The 24,196-nt window shown below is 35.8% G+C and overlaps 1 protein-coding gene across 2 annotated transcripts; it reads left to right on the top strand.

Annotated features, from left to right (window-relative positions):
- The first annotated feature begins 21,094 nt into the window (after positions 1-21,094).
- On the top strand, positions 21,095-23,250 carry LOC111902203 (serine/threonine protein phosphatase 2A 57 kDa regulatory subunit B' beta isoform). Of its 2 annotated transcripts, XM_023898066.3 has the most exons (3): positions 21,095-21,315; positions 21,425-22,676; positions 22,759-23,250. In XM_023898066.3, exons 2-3 carry the CDS (start codon positions 21,495-21,497, stop codon positions 23,071-23,073), a joined length of 1,497 nt encoding a protein of 498 aa, XP_023753834.1. In that variant the 5' UTR covers positions 21,095-21,315; positions 21,425-21,494; the 3' UTR covers positions 23,074-23,250. The 2 variants fall into 2 exon arrangements, with proteins under 2 accessions (XP_023753834.1, XP_023753827.1); XM_023898059.3 differs by having other exon boundaries at positions 21,095-22,676.
- The last annotated feature ends 946 nt before the right edge of the window (positions 23,251-24,196 follow it).

The following is a 24,196-nucleotide window of genomic DNA, read 5'->3' as shown; positions in this document are numbered from 1 at the left end:
CATACAACTCGGCGAGTATGATGAAGGACTTGAATATCAGTTGAGAAGGAGAACTCGTCGAGTCATTGCCTAACTCGATGAGTAGAAATGGGATTCAGGACAATCGTTTGGGTAGGGACTCAGCGAGTTGGAGAGCCAACTCAGCGAGTCGGGTCAACTGAAAGTTGACTCTGACTTTGACTTAGGGCATGATTAGGGGTAAAATGGTCATTTTACCCAAAGGGCAGTTAGTAGTGTTTGATTGAGTATGTTGTGGGAATTACAACTGGGGGATTTCCGGAGCAGCGGCAGCAGCAGACAGTCAATTCCCACACAACCCAGCAGATACTTTGAGGTGAGTTCTCCTCCCAGTAGGAACAGGTCTAAGGCACCAAGGCCTACCCGTGTAGACGAAATGTTAGCACGAGAGTGTGGGCCGAGCCCGTATCTCTTGGTTTAGTCGATTATGATATACGTGCCAGTATGCTAGAGTTTTCCGTACTTGTTGTCTGTGTGATACTTGTATGTTATGGGTTAGCGGTTGAGTGTGGGAAAGGCCCGTATCTCTCCGAGGGTGGAGTGTGGTCTAGGCCCGTATCTCCCAGATAGTAGAGTGTGGGCGAGGCTCGTATCTCCCGACTAGCGAAGTGTGGGCAGGGCCCGTATCTTCATGAGTATGGGCGAGGCCCGTAACTCCTAGCTGAATGTGGTATGTTATATGCTTGGATGGTATGTGGTACTATGGGGGAACTCACTAAGCTTTGTGCTTATGTTTTTCAGTTGTTGTTTCAGGTACCTCTTCAGCCAAGGGGAAGGAGCAGGCGTGGTAGCGGCTCATCACACACACTCCTTGTTTCCACATTTATGAGTTTATCCTGGGATTGATACTCTAACATTTTGATTGTTTAACTATTATGTATTTCAAGTTTGGTTTTCGTTGTGAATGGTTTAATTAAGCAATGTTTTAATTGTGATGTGTTCTAAAGTAATATTTTAAAAACGAAATTTTTGGACGTGAAAATTAGGTCGTTACACAGGGTTACGATGGGCGTAACGGGTCCAGATGCAAACCCTAAATGATTGGCTTGTGCACTATTTAAAGGATACTAAGGCTCATTTCTCAGCCTCCATATCAGAGAGTGAAACCCTAAGAGAGAGCCTTCCATCATCCTTAGCTTGAGTGTGTGTGTTTTGGAGCTAAAAGTGTCTTGGTGTGTTAGTGAAGAAGAAGGGGAAGAGCTTGTGGAGGCTAGGGCTTAAAGTGCAAGTTTGGATCTGAGATCTATATAGAAATGAGTTTCATCTAGAGGTATAAAGCTCAAAACTTTCCTCTTTATTTGGTTTGATGCATGGACCATTTCTAGGGTTAAAAATCCCAAAGGTGGAGACTTTATGAGTGTAATGTATTCCATCGACCTAGATCTGTCCCATTTCAGTGATATTTGTGTTATAAATCTATAAAGTTTCCATCTTGGTCGTTGTTATGAGGTCATGCTTGAGTTATGAGCTTTCTAGAGTTGGGAAATGGAATGTTATGGGTGTTAGTGGCTTGTCCAGCCATGCAAAGGCTTAAAGTCACCAACTTTATGGATTAAGAGGTTTAGAAATGGTCAGATTTAGAAGTTGGACGTGGGTCTTAACTGTTTAAGACCTTAAGAGCTTAGAGTCTGAAACTGGGAGTTACGCGGGGCGTAATCCCAGTACGCGCGGCGTAAGGGGTCGTGGGAAGGCGCTGGCTTGATCAGTACACACATGAGGAGCTTTTGCATTTTTTTATGATCTTGGGATGTGATGTTATGAACTGATTATGTGATACAATGATATTTTTATAACAATTACGAATGAAAGTGTGTTTTTAAATGTGAAAATTTATTTGAAAATTTGGGTGTTACAAAAAAATTGATAGCATCTACCATATATCAAACTATCATATACCAATCATTATATCACATTCACAAAATGGCCAAAGAGTTTTGCCATTTTTAGTGAAATTAAATTTAAAAAAATAATAAGAAAACAATCATTCATCTCTAATAATTCCTCGAACTCTAATAAATGAAGATTTTTTTAACATTTGTCATACTCTCATTCAATTTGTCAAATGTCATTTTATGGTTATTTTGAATTAATTTTTTTCCACATGTCATTTTATGAGTTTTTCTATTTTATTAAATTCCACATAATATTTTATATAATAATTACAATAAATATAGTAATAAATGAATATTAATTTCACTAATAAACTTACTTTTTAATTTCAAAATTCTCAAAATTAAAAAATATTAGTTTCTTTTCTTATTTAAATTATTTGTTGATAAAAAAACATTTCCATTATAATAAATCTTTATTTTTCTTATTTTCTTATAAATTCAAAATTCTCAAATATTTTAATATTTATATTTAACTTTTTTTTTTTAAATTAATCCATGTAATACATGGGTCTCACAACTAGTATAAAATAAGTAACTAAAAATTATATATAAAATGTATGATAAATATGATGATAGAAATAAACTGAAAGTTGTGTAGCTATAGGATACCGTCAAAATGAGGGTACCTACTCACCTATTATAAGTTCAACATTAATACAAACATCGATAATGATATTAGCCATTTATAATTTGAAAATACACCAAATGGATGTGAAAACTGTATTCTTGAATATAGGCCTGTCAATTCAATTCAGGCAGTCGTTTCGTGTATATGCATAACACGACATGACATAAATTGTTTTTGCATAACCCGCACATAACACGACACTACGTTGTGTTTTTTCCTAACACAAACACAATCAAATTAGAAAACCGATAAAATGACTTACACGACAACATGACAAAAGTAACATAAATTTATTTTGTTTAGTTAATTCATGCTTAAAAAACAACAAACACAACAAAATAACAAAAAATCTCAATGTCCTCAAACTAATTCATGCTTACAAACGACAAACACAACGAAAAAGATCATAAAATAGTACTAAATGTACTCAAATTTATAAGAAAAAATGGAAATGCATTCATCTATTTGTGTATATGGTTGCTATCCATTTCCATGATATCATTGGTAAACTTTTCTAAAGATCACTCTTTATCACCTACAAAACAAAAAACATAATGTAAACTTAATAAAAAATTTAATGCATCAAATTCAAATTTTATACAAATAAAAAAACAAATACCTTTAATTCCAAACAACCAATCTTTAGTACAAATTATATCCTAAACAATCTCGTGCTTCAAAGAACTTCGATATTGATTAAGAACACGACCACCATTACTAAAGGTAGATTCGGATGCTACAGTGGAGACCAGTATGCTTAAAATATCTCGAGCCATAGAACCAAGCTTCGGATAACGATATTGATGTGCTTTCTAAAAAGAAAGAACATCTAAATCCTCATCTATGTCACTTCTTGGTTCATCTAAGTATATCTTCAACTGTGACTTTTGAGACAAAACAAACTTTATACTCTCATAAGCCATGAAATCTTATGAAAAAGAAAAATAGTTATTAAGAGTAAAAAAATTATACATTAAGTTAAGAATCGCGATAACATATGTAAATAATAAACATATGAAATCGAGATAACAGATGGAATAATGGTTGATATCGATTTCCATCTAATGATTTGTTTTTGCACCTTCACGATTTCCATTTGATACCGACAAAACAGATGGAATCATGGTTGATGCCTTGTACTAATGATTTAAGATAATAATAGGAGGTGAACTAGGATTTGATACTTGTGTGATGGCAATCAAAGTCAAGCACTAAATCAGAAATTATAGCTATATGGTCGATTATCCAAAAAAAAAAAAAAGAACATATAGCATGGAATTTTGAAATCATACATAATCTTATGTGTATCAAATGTGAAAAAAAATCATATACAAAATCTTATAATCATACATGATACATACACAATACATACTGCAATAAGAAATTTTATTTCAAGTCAAAAGAAACACATAGCAGGGACTTTTGAAAAATATACAGAATCTTATGTGTGTGTAGCGTGAGAAAATCTTACAAAATATTACTTGACCCTAGTGATTAATGAAGAATTGAAGAAATCGTCAGCATAGCTATGATGAAGAATAGAATAAATGGCAAGTCGTTGAATTCTTAAGAGCCAAGTCGATGTGTTCTTACTCGATGTCAATTTTAATTTATGATACGGAAGATTGAAATATGAAGAGATGAGACTAGAGAAAAACCATAATCTGCACATAATTTACTCAACTATAAATAACCGAGATGGAGATTGGGGAGACGATACAATGCGAACTGAAGAGCAAAGAGGCAGGAATGGTTTAATTAATTTGCCAGTGGTGAGGTTTCTTGGAATTTTACATAGTTATTAAAGCAAAGAGACTATATATATATATATATATATATATATATATATATATATATATATATATATATATTGTAACACCCGGATCTTGAGGTACCCTTCTTTTATACATTTCAATTGTGGCATCTTTGGGTTGCCACGGCGTGGTGTGGCAATGATGGATTCTTTCGCGTGCTTCATTAAAGTTGCCACAACGTGACAACATATTGCCATGACGTGGCAGCTGGCAGATGGAAACACCTAACTTTCTAGGTATTTAAAGGAAAACGGGAGGCTAGGGTTGCTCATCCTTAGCCTCAATCACTCTCAAACCCCATAAACCTAACCCTAATCCTCCTTGGTGCTCTTGTGCTCATTTTAGCAATCATGTAGTGGTTTTGAAGGGAGAAGAATAAGAGCTAGCATCTTGATTCAACAAGCAATCATTTCCTCTATTTGTGTGCATCTTTTAGACTCTTTGTTAGTCCTCATCAACCTTTTTGTGTTCTTTATCATGGATCTAGGTTTTGGAGCATGTTTTGATCCTTTTGAATGAGTTTGTGTGGTTAGAAGAGATAAAGGTTGCAACTTTTTGGTTTCTTAGTGTCCTTTGAATATCATATCTTATAGATCTGGATTTTGTGGTAAAATGGGAGCCATGCATGGACTTTGGATCATATTTTCCCCTTTTGACCTAGTTTGAAGAAGTACATGCATGGTTCATGCATGTCCATAAAGTTTGTATTTTTATATATCATTAAGGGTCCTAGAAGCAATCTGGAGAAATGGGACTAAGGATCTTCTGGATTAACTGCTTAATGGTTGAGTCTTTGCCATTTTAAGCCTTATGGAACCTACGGTTTGAGATTTTGTCCTTTTGGGTGGTCTTAATGGATAAAGTTGGAAATGTTATCCTTCTAGACCATATTTTAGACCATATCTAAGCTCTGGAGCTCTTGGGGTTGAAGGAAATTGTAACGTCCCAAAAATAATGACATAAAAAATTTCGTTTTTAGGTTAATAAATCGTTAATACATGTATTTTCCATAACACCAAGGTAATTTAGATTTAGCAAGACATCATTAAATTAGAGTGAATCACATAGTGTGGAAACATGTGGTGTGTGCTCTATAATCATCCCGGGCTTTTCATTCGAAAATCGAAGTACATCAAACATAAACTGAAAATCGTAAGCACAAGCTTAGTGAGTTCCCCAAAATACCACATGCCAATCATACAAGTAAGCCCAGTTTTGGGGTTCATTCCAACCCAAAACAAACAAGTATAAGCCCCGCCCTGGGGTATATTTCAACCTGAATATATCATAGTGGGCCCCGCCCTAGGGTATATTTCAACTTGTCATGCTATATTGGGCCCCGCCTTGGGCTGTATTTCAACCCAATCACAACATGCATCACACAACTAGTTTACTACATAACCAGATAATGGGTTGGACTTGGTGCCTTCAACCCATGGACGTAGTGAGAAACTCACCTTGCACTGCTGAATCGTATAGAGAATCTCAAACCGCTGGCTGGCAGATCCTTAAACTATCAACATCAAAACCACACCAATATCCAACACTTGGGTCCCAATCCATATTCATAGATCCATACTCGGGGTAAAAATATCATTTTACCCCTAACCTAGTTTGGTCCAAGACTAAGGCCGAAACTCACCATCTAAAAGGCCCAAAAGCCAATTAATCAACTAAGGCCTAATTATGGCCTAATTTTCCAAATTAGGCCCAAAACCCTTACATGGGCCTTACCCTAAAGCCCAACCATTCTTCCTAGTCCAAAGCACTTGTACTCAGATGTCCCATTAATAACTCAAACACCTAAGCCCAAATTGAAGCCCAACATACAAAGTCTCATCTAACTAAGTACACCTCGCGTACTCAGTGGGTACGCTAAGCGTACACACAAGAGACTCAGTACGCCCCACGTACGAGGATGCACGCCCCACGTACGAGGATGCACGCCCCACGTACTGACCCAACCCATAACCAACCTATAAAAAGTCTTAATCCCTTAAGCCAAGACGTCCAATGCTCAAATCTAGGCCTAAAACACGCCTTAAACCATAAAGTTGTTAACTTTGAGCTTTTGCATGGGTCAATGGTTCCCAAATCTAATTTCTTACTTTCCAACTTCATAACAAAGGCTAAACCACATGCATGAGTTGATATCAACTATCATGGTCACATTTTTATGCATTTGGGACACCTAGAACATCCAGATCTAGTGCCCAACTCTTGGGGCAAGCTTAAACTCATAAATACAAACCAAAGGTTCCAAAACCACCCCAAAAAAGATCTAACCAAAGAGATGCTAAGATGGGAGCTTTTTACCTTCAATAGATGGCAAAGGATGAGAAACTTCTGGATCTACAAGCCCCACTCCAAAAGATGATCCTTCAACAATCTTCAACCTCCTCAAGTGCTCAAGAATACTCCAAAATCACACACAAAAGCCTGAGAACTCCAAAATGGTGGATAAAGGTTGAATATTAGGGTTTAGGAGGCTTGGAGACTGATAAGGGTCAAGACTTAAGAATATAAGATGCTTAAATAGGGGTAAAACCTTAAAAATGAGGGTGTGCTGCTGAGGGAGTATGCCCTGTTACCCATTAGTAAGCTCGACATTCTCAAAGACCACCAGCGATCATTTAAACCATTACACCCTGTGTACTTGGTGAGTACGCCCCGCATACTCGACCAAGCTCCAATTCTTGTGATCTTCAATTGGCCATAACTCCATCATCTTAAGTCGTTTCCAACGAACTTTATATCTACGGAAAGGGGACGAGAAGCCCTACACTTTTATCAACTCGCCTTCACTTAAGAACATTCCGAACAAAAACCTGAAATTCATAAAGGACCAAGTTATCAAATTACGATTATACCCTTGGGATTTGAAACACACACGAACACTCGGATCACTTAGACTATAACACCCACATCCAAAAAGGGACAAATCCTTTCTTCCGCAAGGTCCTAAGACTTATGATAACTGATGAATGGGCCATGGTCCTAAATAATGAAGTGATTCAAAACCGAGCGTTACATAAATAGCTTAACTCATTAAGCTATTTTGAACCAGTACCCACGATGTGGCATCAGGTCGCCACATCATGGCGACTAGGGTTGGATCGATTGTTTGGTCTCGATCTGATGCCACAATGTGGCCAAGGATGACCACGACATGGCGAGTCGCTGTAGCTAAATGTTTGACTATTGACTTTAACCTTTGATTGTTGACCTTGAGGGTTGAATTTTGACTTGTTGACATTGGTTGTGCATGGGTCGGTTTGGGTCGGTTTTGGACCTAAACCCAGGCCAACCCAACCCATAAATGGTCGGTTTCTGGTTTTAAAAACCCAATAGGATCAGTTTGTGGTCGGTTCGGTTTCTCGGGTTTTGAGGTCAGTTTGGTCGGTTTCTTGGGTTCAACCCATATACTCACGGGTTCTGGGTTTAAACCCATGGGTTTTGGGTTTTAACCCATTTTCTATAAGCGAAACAACAAGCTAAATGCTTCAAAAAACACCAAATTGAAGTTAAATACTTTAAAAAACATGAGTCTTACAACAAATAGTCTATTACAAGTTACAACCAAAGCCCGGAATAGTCTATTACAACCAAAACACAATCAAGTATATGTGGTTTCTTGGGTTGGATGGGTCGGTTTCTTGGGGCGGTTTGTCGGTTTTAAGTATGGGTCGGTATCCCGGGTTGGATGGGTCGGTTTCTAGGTAAAAACCGAAACCAAACCCGATTTTTCAGTTTTTAAAAATATCAAACCCTAACCGTCGGTTTTGCTTCGGTTTCGGTTTTTTCGGTTCCGATTTCGTTGGTTTTAATCGGTTTCTCGGTTTTTTGGTTTGGGTTTGCTCACCCCTAGGCAAATGTATAGTTTTTGAAAGGTGGACTAAGGGTCTTCCTTATATATATATATATATATATATATATATATATATATATATATATATATATATATATATAGGTGGCGTTTAGCATAATTTTGGGATTTGGTGAGATTGTTGAGGTAGAGTTGCGTTTCAAGGTAAGTATCTTCACTGTACTCGCGGGTCAAAGGCACCCATGCGGGGCCATGGAATATGTTTGTAGGATGCTAGTAATTTGTGTGATACTTACATGTTTTGTATGTTGGGTGGGGCCCATTATGTAAGTTAGGCGAGGCCCATTATACTCATTTTGTGGGGCCCGTTATGTGAGTTAGGGCGAAGCCCGTTTATATTCATTAGGTGGGGATGGTTATGCGAGTTAAGGCGAGGCGCGTTACACTCATTAGGCAAGGCCCATTGCTTGTATGTTATGTGGTATTTTGGGGAACTCACTATGTTTAGTGCTTACGGTTTATGCTTGTAATGTTTTTAGGTACTTCAAGTTCGAAGGGAAAGGGACCGACATGATCGCACAATATCCATCCACATTCTGCATTTTATGATTTTGGGATTGTACTTGATAACTATTTTTACATTGTCATACTTTGATGGATTGAAAAGAATGATTGATGGTTTTGGTTGACTTACAAATACAATTTTTTCCTTAGTATTTTTGAGGTTGTTACAAGTTGGTATCAGAGCCTTGGTTTAAGGGATTTGGGAGCACTCTCGGATGTGTCTGGACTTAAACAGAGGAATGGGTAAAAAGAGAAATAGATTTCCAAAAGTTTTTATAAAAGAAGTGGTGTGATGTGTGCAATCAACCGAGCTCAAGTAAGTATTCCCAAAATACCCATACATGTGTATTTGATTAAGTATGTATGTATGTAAATTTCATGTTAGATTAGGGCTAAGGATCTGCTCGAGATTGTATATTAGGAGAGATGCATTTGTATGCCTACTGTATGAGCCTCTAAAACTACGTGCTAGTATGGATTACAAATAATATGATAGGATAGCCTGTTAGGCCGAGCTCTGGTCATAACTCGATGCTTGAATGTTTCTTGCTTTGTGCTTTTTGGAACCACTGTTAATACTAGTTAACTATGAAGCAAATATGCTAGGTTACATGTTACATACATTAGATAATTTTAGAAGGTTATGTTTAACTCTATTGCGTAATTATTGTTTGATTCCAACTGTTGTAGTGTTAGACCTTGCAGTCAAAGAATTATCTAGTGTCTGTTGCATGTAATTATATTCATAAGATAGTTAGCAGGTATTAATGGGGGTTTCTTCTGCAACTGATGGCAGAGAATGGTAAAAGGGAATCCTAGGAGAAACTAGGAAGCATGTTAGCTTATCAGATGTGTTATTTAGCATGAATATAAGGGATCCACTTAGGGGAATCAAGACGACTCTTGAGGATAGTACGAGTAGGTGTGGATGGTAGTATTGGGTCTGTACTACTGGAAGCACATGATCTCTACTTGAGTCAAAGGGAGACATGAGGATACTAAGGTATTCTTAGGTTGTGGGAATCTTCGAGTGTTTATGATGGTTTGCATTGTTTATTTTTCAGTATAGTGGTAACTCAAGGTGGTTCAGGTCCTGGTGAATGATCAGGTTTGGGCTCTAGAGTCGGACCCTTGGATGATTAGATGCGAGAGTTCATTTCTTCGGTGATCACCTACAACATTCTGAAGCAGACTCCTGTGATCTTTGGTACGATCAAGGAGGGCATTATGTAGATTTTGGATGAGTATTTGGGAGCATTCCGTACAGAGATGGTGGCAATAGTGGGTGCACGCTCTCTGACTTTTTGTGAGTTTCGTGCATGTGGGGCTCCTGAGTTCTTCGGGAAGCATGAACCTATTGCTAGTAGGTGATTGTTTTCAGACATCGCGAATGGTTTCTGGACTAGAACATGTCCTGAGAAAGCGAAGGCCAAATTTGCATTCTGTCTTTTGAAAGAAAGAGCCCGTGATTGGTGGGAGGAGGTAGGCCATGCCGTGTGAGAAACGGCTGTTGAGGCGATGACTTGGGATGATTCTGTGATAAGATTCAGGGTTGAGTTTGCACCAGTGATTGAGGTACAACAACAACTGGCAAGAGAGTTTCAGGACCTCCGTCAGACTACAAAGTCAGTGGCGGAGATTGTTGCCATGTTTCGAGAGAGGGATTTGTTGGTTCCATAGTATGTAGCAGGCGAGGATATGAAGAAGGCCAGGTACCATGATATGTTGAAAGGTGAGATACAAGAGTTTCTATGCATGTCCAACTACAAGACATTGGAGGATATGATATATCGAGCTCGCAAGCGGGAGATTGATTTGGAGACAGTGAGGAAGAGAAAGCCAGTTTAGGCACAGGTATCGGAGGGCTCGGGTAAGAAGCCTAAGGTTGTTGACTCACATTCAATGGGCCAATAGGGTCGGGGCCAATTTGGAATGTGCTGCTAGACGTACGAGGAGGCTTGTAGGGTTGGTGGTTCCGGTTGTTACAAGTGTGACAAGACTGATCATTACATCATAGATTACACTGTCACTACCACCACCCAAGGATCAGGTCTGATTTGCTTCCATTGCAATCAAAGAGACCACAAGAAGATCGATTGTTCGATTCTGGCAGCCAGGGGAGCAGATGCAACACCTGCTCTGGTGACATTGAGGATCATCGACATCCGCTAGGGCAAGGCGAAGGCGCCATTTGTGAGGAGTCGAGCTTTCCAGCTGATATCCGAGGAGGCTCGTTCAGCACCAAATGTGGTTATTGGTTTGTATTTTCTCCCTATTTCATTTATTGCTTTGATGTTTATGCTTATTATATTTATGATGTTATTTAGGGACGTTCTATTGAATGGTGTCCTAGCTTTGGTTCTATTTGATTTGGGTGCCACTTGATCATTTGTATCTCTTGCGTTCAGCAAGAGGTTCGGTGACACTCCTAGGAAGCTCGATTATCTGTTAGAGGTAGAGATCACTGACGATCGTCTAATACGAGTATCGAGGATTCATTGGGGTTATGTTATGAAGTTATTCAGCGAGCGGTATCGAATTGATTTGGTTCGTATTCCTTTGCGTGAAGGCAATGTTATCGTAGGGATGGATTGGTTGAGCCCTAATGGGGCGATAATTGATTATGGGGACCTGTTAGTTCGGGTTCAAACCCCAAGTGGGGAGAACTAGTTATTCATGGTGATGGTGCACAATGTGGACCAACTCTCTGTTCAGCCACGAGAACTAGGAGATATTTGCATCAACGTTGTTCTGGCTTTATGCCTTATGTATTGGATACCAAAGAGAAATGGAAGAACACTGTTGATGATGTGCCTATCATTCGAGATTACCCAAATGTGTTCTTTCTAAATTTTCCTAGAGTGGCTCCAGAGAGGGAGGGTGAGTTTCTATTGATTTGATTGCAGGTGCGACTCCAATAGCCAAGTCTCCTTATTGGTTGGCACCGCTAGAGATGCATGAGTTGTCTACACAGCTGTAGGAGCTATTAGACAAAGGGTTTTGTTAGGCCGAGTAGTTCACCCTAGGGAGCGGCGATACTGTTTGTGAAGAAGAAATATAGCTCCCACAGGATGTGCATCGACTACCTGGAGTTGAACAAATTAACGGTGAAGAACCGTTATCCGCTTCCGAGGATTGATGATTTGTTCGACTAGTTGCATGGTGTGCCTTGGTTCTCCAAGATTGATCTATGTTCAGGCTATTATCATATGAGGTTTCGAGATGAGGATGTTCAGAAGACGGCCTTCAGGACTCGTTATGGGCATACGAGTTCGTGGTGATGCCTTTTAGGCTCACCAATGCACCAGAAATGTTCATGGATCTCATGAACAAGGTTTGCAAACTGATGCTGGATCGGTCGGTCATTGTCTTTATTGATGATATTTTGGTCTATTCTAAGACTAAGGAGTAGCGTGAGGATCATCTGCGAGAGGTCATGGAGACTCTGAGGAGGGAGAGGCTTTATGCCAAATTCTCCAAGTGTGAGTCTTGTTTGCGTGAGGTGCAGTTCTTTGGCCAAATTGCCAATCATAAGGGTGTATTGGTTGATCTGGACAAGATCGAGGCCATGATGCAGTGGGAGGTTCTGAAGTCTCCATATGAGATTAAGACTTTCCTTGGTTTAGCCGGTATTATCGTGGTTTATAGAGAATTTCTCCAGGATCACAATTCCATTGACCAGGCTGACAAACAATTCGGTTACTTTTCGTTGAGGGCCTGAGAAACATGAAACATTTGAGACTTTGAGGTAGAAGTTATGTGAGGCTCCGATTTTGACACTACCAGAGGGCATGGATGATTTCGTGGTATATTGCGATGCATTGATTTTAGGATTAGGCGTGGTTTTGATGCAGAGGGGTTATCTGATAGCTTATGCTTCGAGGAATATGAAGCTTCATGAGGCGAATTATCCATTGACCTTGAGGTTTGACTTTTGACTTGCTTACTTTGTTCAAATATATAGTTTTAGAAAGGTAGACTAAGGGTATTCCTTGCGTGTATATCTGGGTGGAATTTAGCACCGTTTTGGATGTTGTGAGCTTGCTGATTTAGAGTTGCATATTAAGGTGAGTCTCTTCATTGTACTGTTAGGTTGAAGGCACCAATACCGGCCCACTGTATTATGTTTGTAAGATGCTAGTTGTCTGTGTAATACTTGTATGTTTTCTATCGTGGGCGGGGCCCGTTATACGAGTTAGGGCGAATCCCATTATACTCATTGGGCGGTGCTCATTATGTGAGTTAGGGTGATGCCCGTCATACTTATTGGGCGAGGACCGTTATGAGTGTTAGGGTGAGGCATGTTATACTCATTGGGCGGGGTTCGTTATGTGAGTTTGGGCGAGGCCCATTATACTTATTGGGCCAGACCGGTTTCTTGTATGTTATGTGATATTTTAGGAAACTCACTAAGCTGTGTGCTTACTGTTTATGTTTGAAATGTTTTCAGCTACTTCAGGTTCGAAGGGGAAGGGCCCGACATGATCGCGCAACATCCACCCGCATTCCGCATTTTATGATTTTGGGATTATACGCTGATAACTATTTATACATTGTCATACTTTGATGGTTTGAAAGGAATGATTGATGGTTTTGGTTGACTTAAAAATAAAATTTTGTACTTGGTATTTTTGAGGTTGTTACACACACACACACACACATATATATATATATATATATATATATATATATATATATATATAATTACAATTACGAAAATATTATTTAATAAAAGAGTTTGTTGGGTATATATCGTGTCAAACTCATTTTATTGTCGTGTTATATGTCTTTTTTAAATCGTGTTTTAGTCGTGTTGTTTTCGTGTCAATTTCGTGCCAATTTTCCAACCCGGACACGACACGACGCGATGTCGTATTTTTTCTTCTAACCTAAACATGCCATGAACAAGAATTTGAATTTCTATTTCGTCCAAATTTTGTTTTGTCGTGTCGTGACATGTTTTGACAGGCATACTTAAATGTTGCATTAGATAAAGAGACATATATGAATCAGTCTGAAGGGTTTGTGATGAAATGTCAAGAAAATAAAGTCTATAAATTAGTCAAGTCACTTTATGGACTAAAACAAGCTCCAAAACAATGACATGAAAAGTCTGACAATACTCTACTATCTACTAAATTTAGAATAGATGAGTATGATAAATATGTTATGTCAAACAATACAAAAATGCCTATTCCATCATATGCTTGTGAACAGATGATATGATTTAAATGGGTATTAGTTTAGATATTTTAAATCGAACCAAGAAAAATGCTATTGTCATGAAGGACATAGGACTATCTAATGAATTTCTTTGTGTAAGAATTCAAAAAAGTCGAGAAGGGTATGCTCTTACATAGTCCAATTATATTGAAAGCATATTTAAGAAGTTTGGACACTATGATGACAAACCGATTGTTATCCGATTTGATCATTCTAGTCATCCTAAGAAGAATGTAAGTGACAATGTTGCTCAACTATAAAATACTCATGTTTTTGGAAGCTTGATGTATATTACGAATTGTACTAGATCGAAATTCGCATGTAGTAAGTAGATCGAGCAGTCACTTTCATAATTTTGGGAAATATACTTAGAGTGCTTAAATATTTTAAACATAAAATAAATTATGAGTTGCATTAAACGAGATATCCTCTTTTTTTTAAAGGATATTATGATGCAAATTAGATTACCAATGCCTGGTGGAGCTGCTATATCTTGTAAATTGTCTAAAAAAAACCTATACATACACATTCTATAGTGGAAATCATCTAAGAAAACTCTAATATATATTATAAAATGGAAACATAATTTTTACCTTTAGATAAAACCTTTAAATAAGTTGAGTAGGTTAAAAGCTTCTTAAAATGTATTCCTTTGTGGCCTACACATGTTACTGATATTTGTATACATTGTGATAGCATGACTGTTTTTACTATAACATAAAATCAGATATACAATGGCAAGTCGAGACATATTACAATAAGTGACTTGATGAGAATGAGATCATTTTCGTTAGTTACATAAAGTCAATATATATATATATATATATATATATATATATAATCCTTAAAAAATGCCTTAGTACAGAGCAAGTTCTCTTCACATCAATGAGTGGACTTAAAGTCAACACAATGAGTCACCAACTGTTAGAAACCTAACCTAGAAATATTGGAGATCCAATGGTTTAGGTTGAATAAGAAAACTTGTTGGTGAATAATTAACAAAAAACAAACACAAAGGTACTCTCACTCCTATATTTATTTTGTGTTTTCCATTGATGATTTAGGGGATGATTTATTCTTAATAATGCTAATAGCTTTTTTATTGGAATATTAAGGATTATTCCATATTAGCGTTACCTATGTAAGATAGATTTGAGGTCGCATCTTTTGGAGCTGATACGACTAAGATCTCTAAAAGTCTCATGAAGAAAGGATTGTGATCGACCAAAATAAACACCAAATAAGAATCAAGCTATGTTTAGATATGATACGTATGATGCTTCTTGTTTGTTCTACTACAAAAGTGTTCAAGACTTTAGTTTCTACTCATTTTTAGCCTTCCCGATTTAAATATCAAACTTATCTTATTTTCTACTTAAAATGTGGGGTATCATTGGTGTTTGAATATAAAATATAGGTATTGTTGGAACTTTGTTTTGGTAAAATAACTTGTGAGACTCATCCTATATGGATAGAAGATGAAACCTTATCAAGCCTTCAATACTTTTGTCTTTTCAGTTAACTAAACTAAACGGATCATGTGAGAAATAACAAAATTTGGGCTTGGAAAATGACATTTGGCTAGTCAAATTGGGCTTGTAATAGACTGGTGGCAGATCCAACGGATCTTAAAAAAATTTCAACTGGAGTCCAATATTTTAAATGAAATTAATATGTAGTTGTATTTAGACTTTGTAACAATCATTTTAATAATGAAATGGTTTTAGATACTTAATTTATAATAGTTAAAACTTTGATTGGTTTGAGGTAGGATCTTTTTTTCAATGAGGTGCAAAGGTAAAATATATGTTTTTTTTCACTATATAAATTATGAGAAAAATGTCTAAGTTAAGTGGGGTCATGCACCCCACTTGGTACATGGTAGATCCGTCATGTACTAACTAAAATGTAGCTTGGATTTAATACATTTAATGGTGAAAGATAAATATTTAAGCCTTAGGGTCCTTCTTGACTAATTAATAAAATTTTATAATTAAATCCAAAAATGGTTTTATTAATCAAACTAATTAATTAAAATTTGGTAATTATATATACATACTAATTTACAATGACCACTTGAACAGTACATTTCTGTCATTGGATGAATTTTTTTTTTCTATTTTTCGTTGACTCTCTTTTTCTGGATTATTTTTTTATTTGGGAACGTGTTGTGTTACGTGTTTTTTTTTTCTGTATATACCGCTTCAACACGTGTTCCTCATCGGCTCAACCATCGACTTAGTTTAATCCCTCCACTCCTTGATATTTCCTCCACCGCCTCACACCACCTGCTCTACTTTCCACCGATTATGGTGACGGGAACAAAAAAGGAGGGTATCCGCCAATGGTGACGGTCTTGAGGTCACCATTTATAGATCTAAAGGCGCCCTGGTATGTTTACAACATTCATCGATTGTAAATAGAGGGTACATCCTGAAAGTAGGTATGCATCAGTTGTATGCATCTTTAGCATAACAAAGAAACCATATCAGATCCCGTTTCAATTACCGTTGATTTTCGTCTCTCACTGCCTTCGAGCATCCACTGCCGACTTTGTAAGCAGCACCTTCTTGCCCTTAGCATCACCATTGCTTTCAGTTTCAAGCCTTAAACTGTACTCTCTGCGCTTCTGGTAGGAGAAAGAGGGTCGGAGTCCGAAGAAGGTGCATGTCGTGAAGCAGGAAACATAACTTACGTGGATGATCCACCGAATCAAACAGGTAAATCCCACCGACCTGATTGCATCATCTTTTCATTTGTAGACCCCTCATACTTCAGATGGTTCGTCATGTTAGTGTTCTCGATTTTTGGTGGCCATATGAACTTAATTTGTATTTAGGGTTTATGCATTAATTTTTCTAGGCGTTTTCAGTCACTTGTGCAGTTGTGCCTGTTAATCTATATTTGTATAGAACTGCACTTCCAGGCTGAATTTGAAAACTCACAAAAAAATTGTAACTTTAGATGCATATCACGTGTTTGATGAAATGTCTAAATGAAAAAAAAAATTAATTGGATGCAGATACAACCACTTCAAGACATATTAGATGAAATTGTAGAAAACTTATTTGGACTGAAGACTAAAAATTAATGTTTGATTTTCAGCTTAAAGGTTGTGAGGCAGTGAACATGATGGAGGAATGGCCGCCGAAGTTCCCAAGAAAGTAACATCTTCTGTTTTCCTATCAGGTAAGGGGTATTGAGTTTTTCATTTGCATATTTGATTTTTTTCTTCAATATCCTCCACTTTTCTTGGTTGCCTTTAAAACACAATATGACCTTAATTTTTAGAAATACATACAATTGGATATTGATACACATTTTACTCTTCATGTTCAAGCAGTTGCATGTTAGATGTTTCCTGAAATGGCTGACTGAAGCTATCTTTCATGTTTTACCACTACTCATGACAACAAGTATTATTTTGTCTGAAATTCCATTTCTTTTAACATCACCCTTATCTATTTTTTCTTATAAAATTGTTTTAATATTATTTAGGCAAAAGATTTTGAATTTGTTTTACAGTGATATATTTGGTTTCTCACAGTAAATCATGGTGCTTCAGCCCAAGTAATTGACAATAGACGGCTTCAGGTATTCCTTATGTTGGGTAAGTTACTTCTATTCATAGGTAACGATATATATACATTCTAATTGTGCGTTGAAAGTGTTTGTTGAAATGCCATGTTTACAAGGAACATATTAACCAACTAAATGGGGTTCCTGTATTACTAAATATCTCATGAAATTAGCAGAATTGTTACAAACTGATTTGGGTTTTTAAGTGAAAATACTTGGAAACTGATTTCAGATTATAAGTTGCAATGTTGAAGCTGTGCAACTTCATAAAATGAGGTCACTGGAAAAAATGATATTATTGTATCTGAACATTGAAGTAAGTATCTATACCTTCTTTCTTAAAATTTCTATAGTTGGTCTCTAGGTTTTTATTAATTTAGTCAATCTTCATCTAGCCATTAATTATGTTTCATTTGGTAAATTTGATCTTTTCTTTGTATTACTGTCACGCTCATTCTTGACATTACAGGTAAACTCATCGTATAATTAATTATTTGTTTTGATTTTTAATTGTATCAAAATCAAATTATGTGATTTATTTTTTGTATTTACTTTTAAATATTGCAAGCAATTCGTTCTCTTAAAGCTCAAGTTCCAGTGAGTACCACAAGCCCAGGAAGATACATTCACAAACTTATTATAAGCTATTTTAAATCATATTTCAAGAAATAACAAATTTATTTATTTATCATATAAGATAAGAATCGGAAAAAAATAAACTTGGTATATGATGTGGCAGGCAATCGGTGGGAGGACTTTACTACCTTTCATATCTAGACCACGAACATTCTTGTGGGTCGAGATGTGGGAGGTGGTGGTTTATTTGTATTTACTCTAGCTCAAAACTTCGCGTAATTTACCCATTTTGCCCATTGTAATTTGTATCACATAACTTATTCTTATTATGATTGTACCGTTATATTTCATTTTGCAAATACAAAATGGAAATTAGATTTTTTGATGTTTACGTTAAATATAACATAATATAGTTATGCCCTCAAGGATTCGATGTTACTGGAAAACCTATTGTAAGCCCTATTTCCTTTTTTCCTTGAATTCCAAAACTACCCTTTTTATCTGGAATTTCAATCACATACATTTTACGATTTTGCCAATTCCGACGGAATCGGAATATGAGATCTCATTCCATGATTGCCAAATGGACAAAATTTAGTTCCATTCTTCCATAAAGACCAAAATACCCTCGACATATGTATATTGAAATAAGTTCGGTTTATATTCCATTATTTCCGCACATAAATATAAATTACCTTTTGATCCCCAAGGTTTTGATCATGAAACCAAAGTGAAAAATATTCGCAAATTCCTTCAAATTTCAACGTCGATGAAATATAATATCTAGATCAAATCAATTGCGTAACCAACCCCGCAATGCGGGATTCTTCCCTAGTTATTGGTATAATTGTAATGATAGTTTTTAGCAGTTAATTTTGTTTGAAAGTTACAACTACTATAGGAAGCTTATAATTTAAAAGAGAATTGACAAATTTTGTGGCCAAAGAAGAAACATTTCATTTTCTTTAGTTTTGTTTTCTATGGAAATCATGGAAGCATAAGGAAATCTGTTAAAATCAAGATTGAATCTTGATTGATTGTTTTATTGTTAGAAATAATGTCTATTTCCTTATAATCTTAATCACCTAACAAGTATGTATATTACCGACTTAATCTGGTTAGTGCAGGTTTGTCGGGGACTAAAGTTGATCATTTTTGGAACTTGACACTAAAGGTTGAGGGGCTGCTGGGTATTATTGTCCAAGTAGAGATGTAACTTTATAAGGATTATATATGGGAACTTGGATGCTTGTATATGTGGAGCTTTAAATGGATGCTTGTATATGTGGAGCTTTATATGTGGAACTTGGATGCTTGTATATGTGGAGCTTTAAATGGATGTACTAAAGGTTTTGGAACTTGTATTATGGTAATTGTATCCTCTTAAATGATATGGTTGTACTCATACATGTATAGTGAGGAGTATTGCATTCTTATACGCTATACATAGATGGAAAGAGTTAGGTTTTCATTTTTTAATCTCACAATATACTTTCCAGAGTATCTATCTGAGACTCTTTCTATTAGAACTCTTAGTTAGAGTTTCGTGTTCTTGATATTTGTTAGGATATAATAATATTGAGGGAAGAGTGTAGTATAGGATCTGTGTAGTGAGGTTTATCTTGTAAGTAGACTCGTTTTTAATGAGATGTTGATAGTTTTATATTTTTGACATTTATCTTCTAGATAAATTCGTACCAATGCAATTTCTGTCTTAGGAAGCTGTAATTCACAAGCCTCTAACATGTTTGATTTTGTGTTTGTAATATGCTATATACATCTACAATCAAATACATTTTTCATATTTATGACTAGTATTTAGATATAAATTTCGATTTAGTGTATTTATATTTGATATTTACTATTGTCATACAAATATATAACATTAAACCACAAAAAAATTCAATGAACATTTTCTTTGAAAGTGACCATCATTGCGGAGCTATTCACATGAACAAGTTTCACAAGGCCTAATCTTGAAATCGTTCATGTGAATAATTTCACAATGATATGATTTTTCTGAAACAAGAATCATTAATTATAATTTAAAACACTATCGCCTTGTTCCCGAGTTCTACTTAAGGAGAGAAATGAGAGGTACGAAGGGAAAGTGAGGGGCGTCGAAGGAAAATCGTGTTTCCGAGTTTCATTAATGGAAGGAAAGTGAGGGGAGAGAAAGATTTTTGAGCCATATTTTCCTTTCAAATTTTCCTCAAAAATTGGACGGATTTGGGAAGAAAGTGAGGGGAAGGAAAATTTTAAGTTTTATTTTTTTTCCTTCTAATCCGGGAACACAAAAACTTAAAATTTTCCTTTCAATTCCTGTCATTTCCTTCGAACTCGTGAATACGAAATAATGAATATTTTTATTCACCTCCCTTTTTTTCTGTCAAATTTTCCTTACCCTTTCCTATGATGAATTTACAAAAAAAAAAACTCGGAAACAAGATGTATATGTTTTCAATATTATTCCTATGATTTACCAAAAAACAAAAAACAAAGCTAAAAAGGAAATGTAAAGCAAAACCCCACCATTTCACACCAGAACGTGAACAGTCAAAAACTAAAAATGTGATATAGAAAAACATTTCAAATGAACTATAGTATCCTGGAAGTTTCAAGATCCTTATTTGTTGTTACGGTTGAAAGAGATTTCAAACTGTTTTTCTTATATATGAAATGATATTTACAACCACTTAAATAGCGACATTTCTCATTGGACCACAATACAAAATTGATTGCCTTTATGTACAAAATTCATCAAAACATCATTTTGTTAAAAATCTTTTTTCTATTTTCATATTCTTCTGATTTCCTCTTTTTCTTTTAATATCAAAGGAAATTGAAGTAGGAATTATGATGCTTATTGAGTTGTTACAATAACCATAGTTGGAAAGTTGAAAATAGATAAAAATAAATGGCCATGAAATGATTTAATATGATTAAAGGAGTCAACTTTATTAGGAAAGTGTGAGCCTTCAATATGTGTGTCCCTTTCAAGTTCCAATCGCCCCCTTCACCACATTTCAAATTATATCAACTTTGGTCTCTCTCACTCTCACTCTAATCTATCTTTTCTCTCTCCATTCTTTAATTTGATCGCCACAAATCACCTCCGCCTGCCGCCGATCGCCACCATCACACCACCGCTGCATTTCCCCCACCACCACCAATCAACTCCGGGTTCAGATAATGGTATAACAGACCCCTTCTACTTCGTGTTCGTTTTTTAATTGCTAAAAGACTGATTTAGGGTTTTTATTTGTTTTGACTGAATAACAATTTTTCTGTTCGGAACTGGAAGAAATTAGGATTAGTGATTTGCTGCTGAATTGATTTTGTTGGATTATAGTTTATACATACACCATAGAAATATGTTGAACAAATTTATGAAACGAGGGCAACGGAAGCCCTCGAAATCTGATACTGATACTTACGGGTTTACTCCTCCTGGAAACCGGAATTCCGAGTCTGTTTCTACTTCCAATGTTGTCGTAAATCACGCCTCTCGTGGTGGTGCTCCTCCTGTTGCGAACAGTATAGGTCAACAACAACAGACACCAAGTGGAACATCGATTCCTCCTCCTCCAACTGGATCTATTGAATCCTTGCCGATGTTTAGAGATGTTCCAGTATCGGAACGACAACACTTGTTTCTCAGAAAGTGTCAGGTTTGCCGTTTCCAATTTGATTTCACAGACACGTTAAAAATGGTTCGGGAGAAGGAGATTAAAAGGCTAAACCTTGTCGAGCTTGTGGATTATGTCCAATCCGGTTCTGGTAAAGTCACCGAGAGCAATCAAGACGAGATGATTCAAATGATTTCAGTAAACATCTTCAGGTGTTTACCACCGAGTTCCCATGAACATACAGGAACTGAAAACATTGAAACAGAAGAAGAAGAACCTTATCTCGATCCATCATGGTCACATCTCCAACTCGTTTACGAGCTTCTCTTAAGGTATGTTGTATCATCCGACACCGATGCCAAAGTCGCAAAGCGTTACATCAATCATTCATTTGTTTTAAAGCTACTAGACATGTTTGATTCTGAAGATCCACGTGAACGTGAGTATCTGAAAACAATTCTACACCGAATCTATGGCAAGTTTATGGTTCATCGCCCGTTTATCAGGAAAGCAATCAATAACATCTTTTACAGATTCATCTATGAAACACAAAGGCATAATGGAATTGGTGAGTTATTGGAAATACTCGGGAGTATAATCAATGGATTTGCATTACCAATGAAAGAGGAGCACAAGTTGTTTCTTGTTAGAGCTCTTATTCCACTCCATAAGCCCAAGTCAATTGCTATGTATCATCAACAACTTTCCTACTGTATTACTCAGTTTGTAGAAAAGGATAATAAGTTAGCAGATACTGTTATAAGGGGTTTGCTTAAATATTGGCCTATTACTAATTGTCAAAAAGAGACTCTTTTTCTTGGAGAACTTGAAGAGGTTTTAGAAGCTACACAAGCTGCTGAGTTTCAGAGATGTATGATTCCTCTTTTTAGACAAATAGCTCGGTGTCTTAATAGCCCTCATTTTCAGGTTTGAGAATTCTCCATTATCTTTTTTAATGTGTCATAAATGTGTACATGTGTATTAATTTATGATTTTTATATTTTTTTAGACAGCAGAGAGAGCTTTGTTTTTGTGGAACAATGAGCATATTGTGAGCTTAATTGCTCAAAACAGAAACATAATCTTACCAATTGTGTTTGAAGCTTTGGAAAACAATATTCAATCTCATTGGAATCAAGCTGTTCATGGATTAACAGTGAATGTGCGTAAAATGTTTCAAGAAATGGATTTCAAATTGTTTGAAGAATGCCAAAAACAGTTTGCTGAAAAACAGGCGAATTCTCAACAAGCAGAAGAACAGCGTCAATTGACATGGCAAAAGATAGTGGATGCTGCTGCTGGTGGGACCCACCAAATACACTAACAAGTAAAACAAGTAAACAAGTAACAAGTAACAGAGCTTTGTTTGTTGATGATGTGTTTGTTTGTTTGTTTGTTCTACGGATTATGTGGTTAAACATGAAAAGATTATTTTGCAAAAGGAATGGTGTAATTCTAGACAGCATATTATTAATATATACTTTTTTTTTTCTTTGAACAATCTCATAAGGATGTATCTGTTTGATTATTAGTTCTTGATTTCTTCATCTAGGAAGAAATCAAATCGTTTAATTTTATTTGGTATTCGTGAATTTGTATTCGCCAATTGTACATTTTATCATATGATTCATTAAGGTTTAAGATCAACGAGTTGTGGGCTTATGGACTCTTATGGCCCATGATTATAGTTCGGATGTGATTCCAAAAGAAAATGGAATCATTGTTTGAGAGTTTATAAAGGTTAGAATGTGTTATTAAAGTAGATATTTATACAATATGGTTTAGTTGTATTTTTTGAGGATTTTATAATAATCATGTGGTATTAAAATTAATAATTTTATATGATTGATATAACTTTTATGGGTTGTCATTTTTTTTTTGTCGAGGATTAATTTGAGTTACGAAAAGTTTTTAAAAAGATATGATTCTAAATACACGTATTCTTAATTATTCAACTTTTATTTCATGGTATTACATCGAATCTTTTGAAAAGTTTTAGGTTATCGAGTAAAAGTAAATTTTGATTTGATATAGTTGAGTCGAAACGGATAAAAGCGTAAAGTGATATAAATAATTAAATAGGATACACAGTAGGATCTTGTTTAAGATAATGTGTTCTAATCTACAATAAGAATAATTTTGCCACATGTCCTTCTCTCATTCAATTTGCCACATGTCATTTTATCATAATTTAGAGATATATTTATTTCCACTTGTCATTTATTTCATTTTGCATTTCTAATATATTATTAATTAGTTTCCATAAATTAAACCTACCATAATGATATTAATTTCAAATTTTAAATTTTAAATTTTAATTTCAATTTCAAATAAATTTACAATTTAAACCTTTGTATTTAACATTTTGTTATAATTAACCTGTTTAGTATACGGGTCTGATAACTAAACAATAATTTTAATTTATTTTATTTTTTGCATGTTTTTTT

The sequence above is a fragment of the Lactuca sativa genome, chromosome 1, assembly GCF_002870075.4.
Source record: "Lactuca sativa cultivar Salinas chromosome 1, Lsat_Salinas_v11, whole genome shotgun sequence".
Taxonomy (NCBI): Eukaryota; Viridiplantae; Streptophyta; class Magnoliopsida; order Asterales; family Asteraceae; genus Lactuca; species Lactuca sativa.
This window is presented reverse-complemented; position numbering and strand designations above follow the sequence as displayed.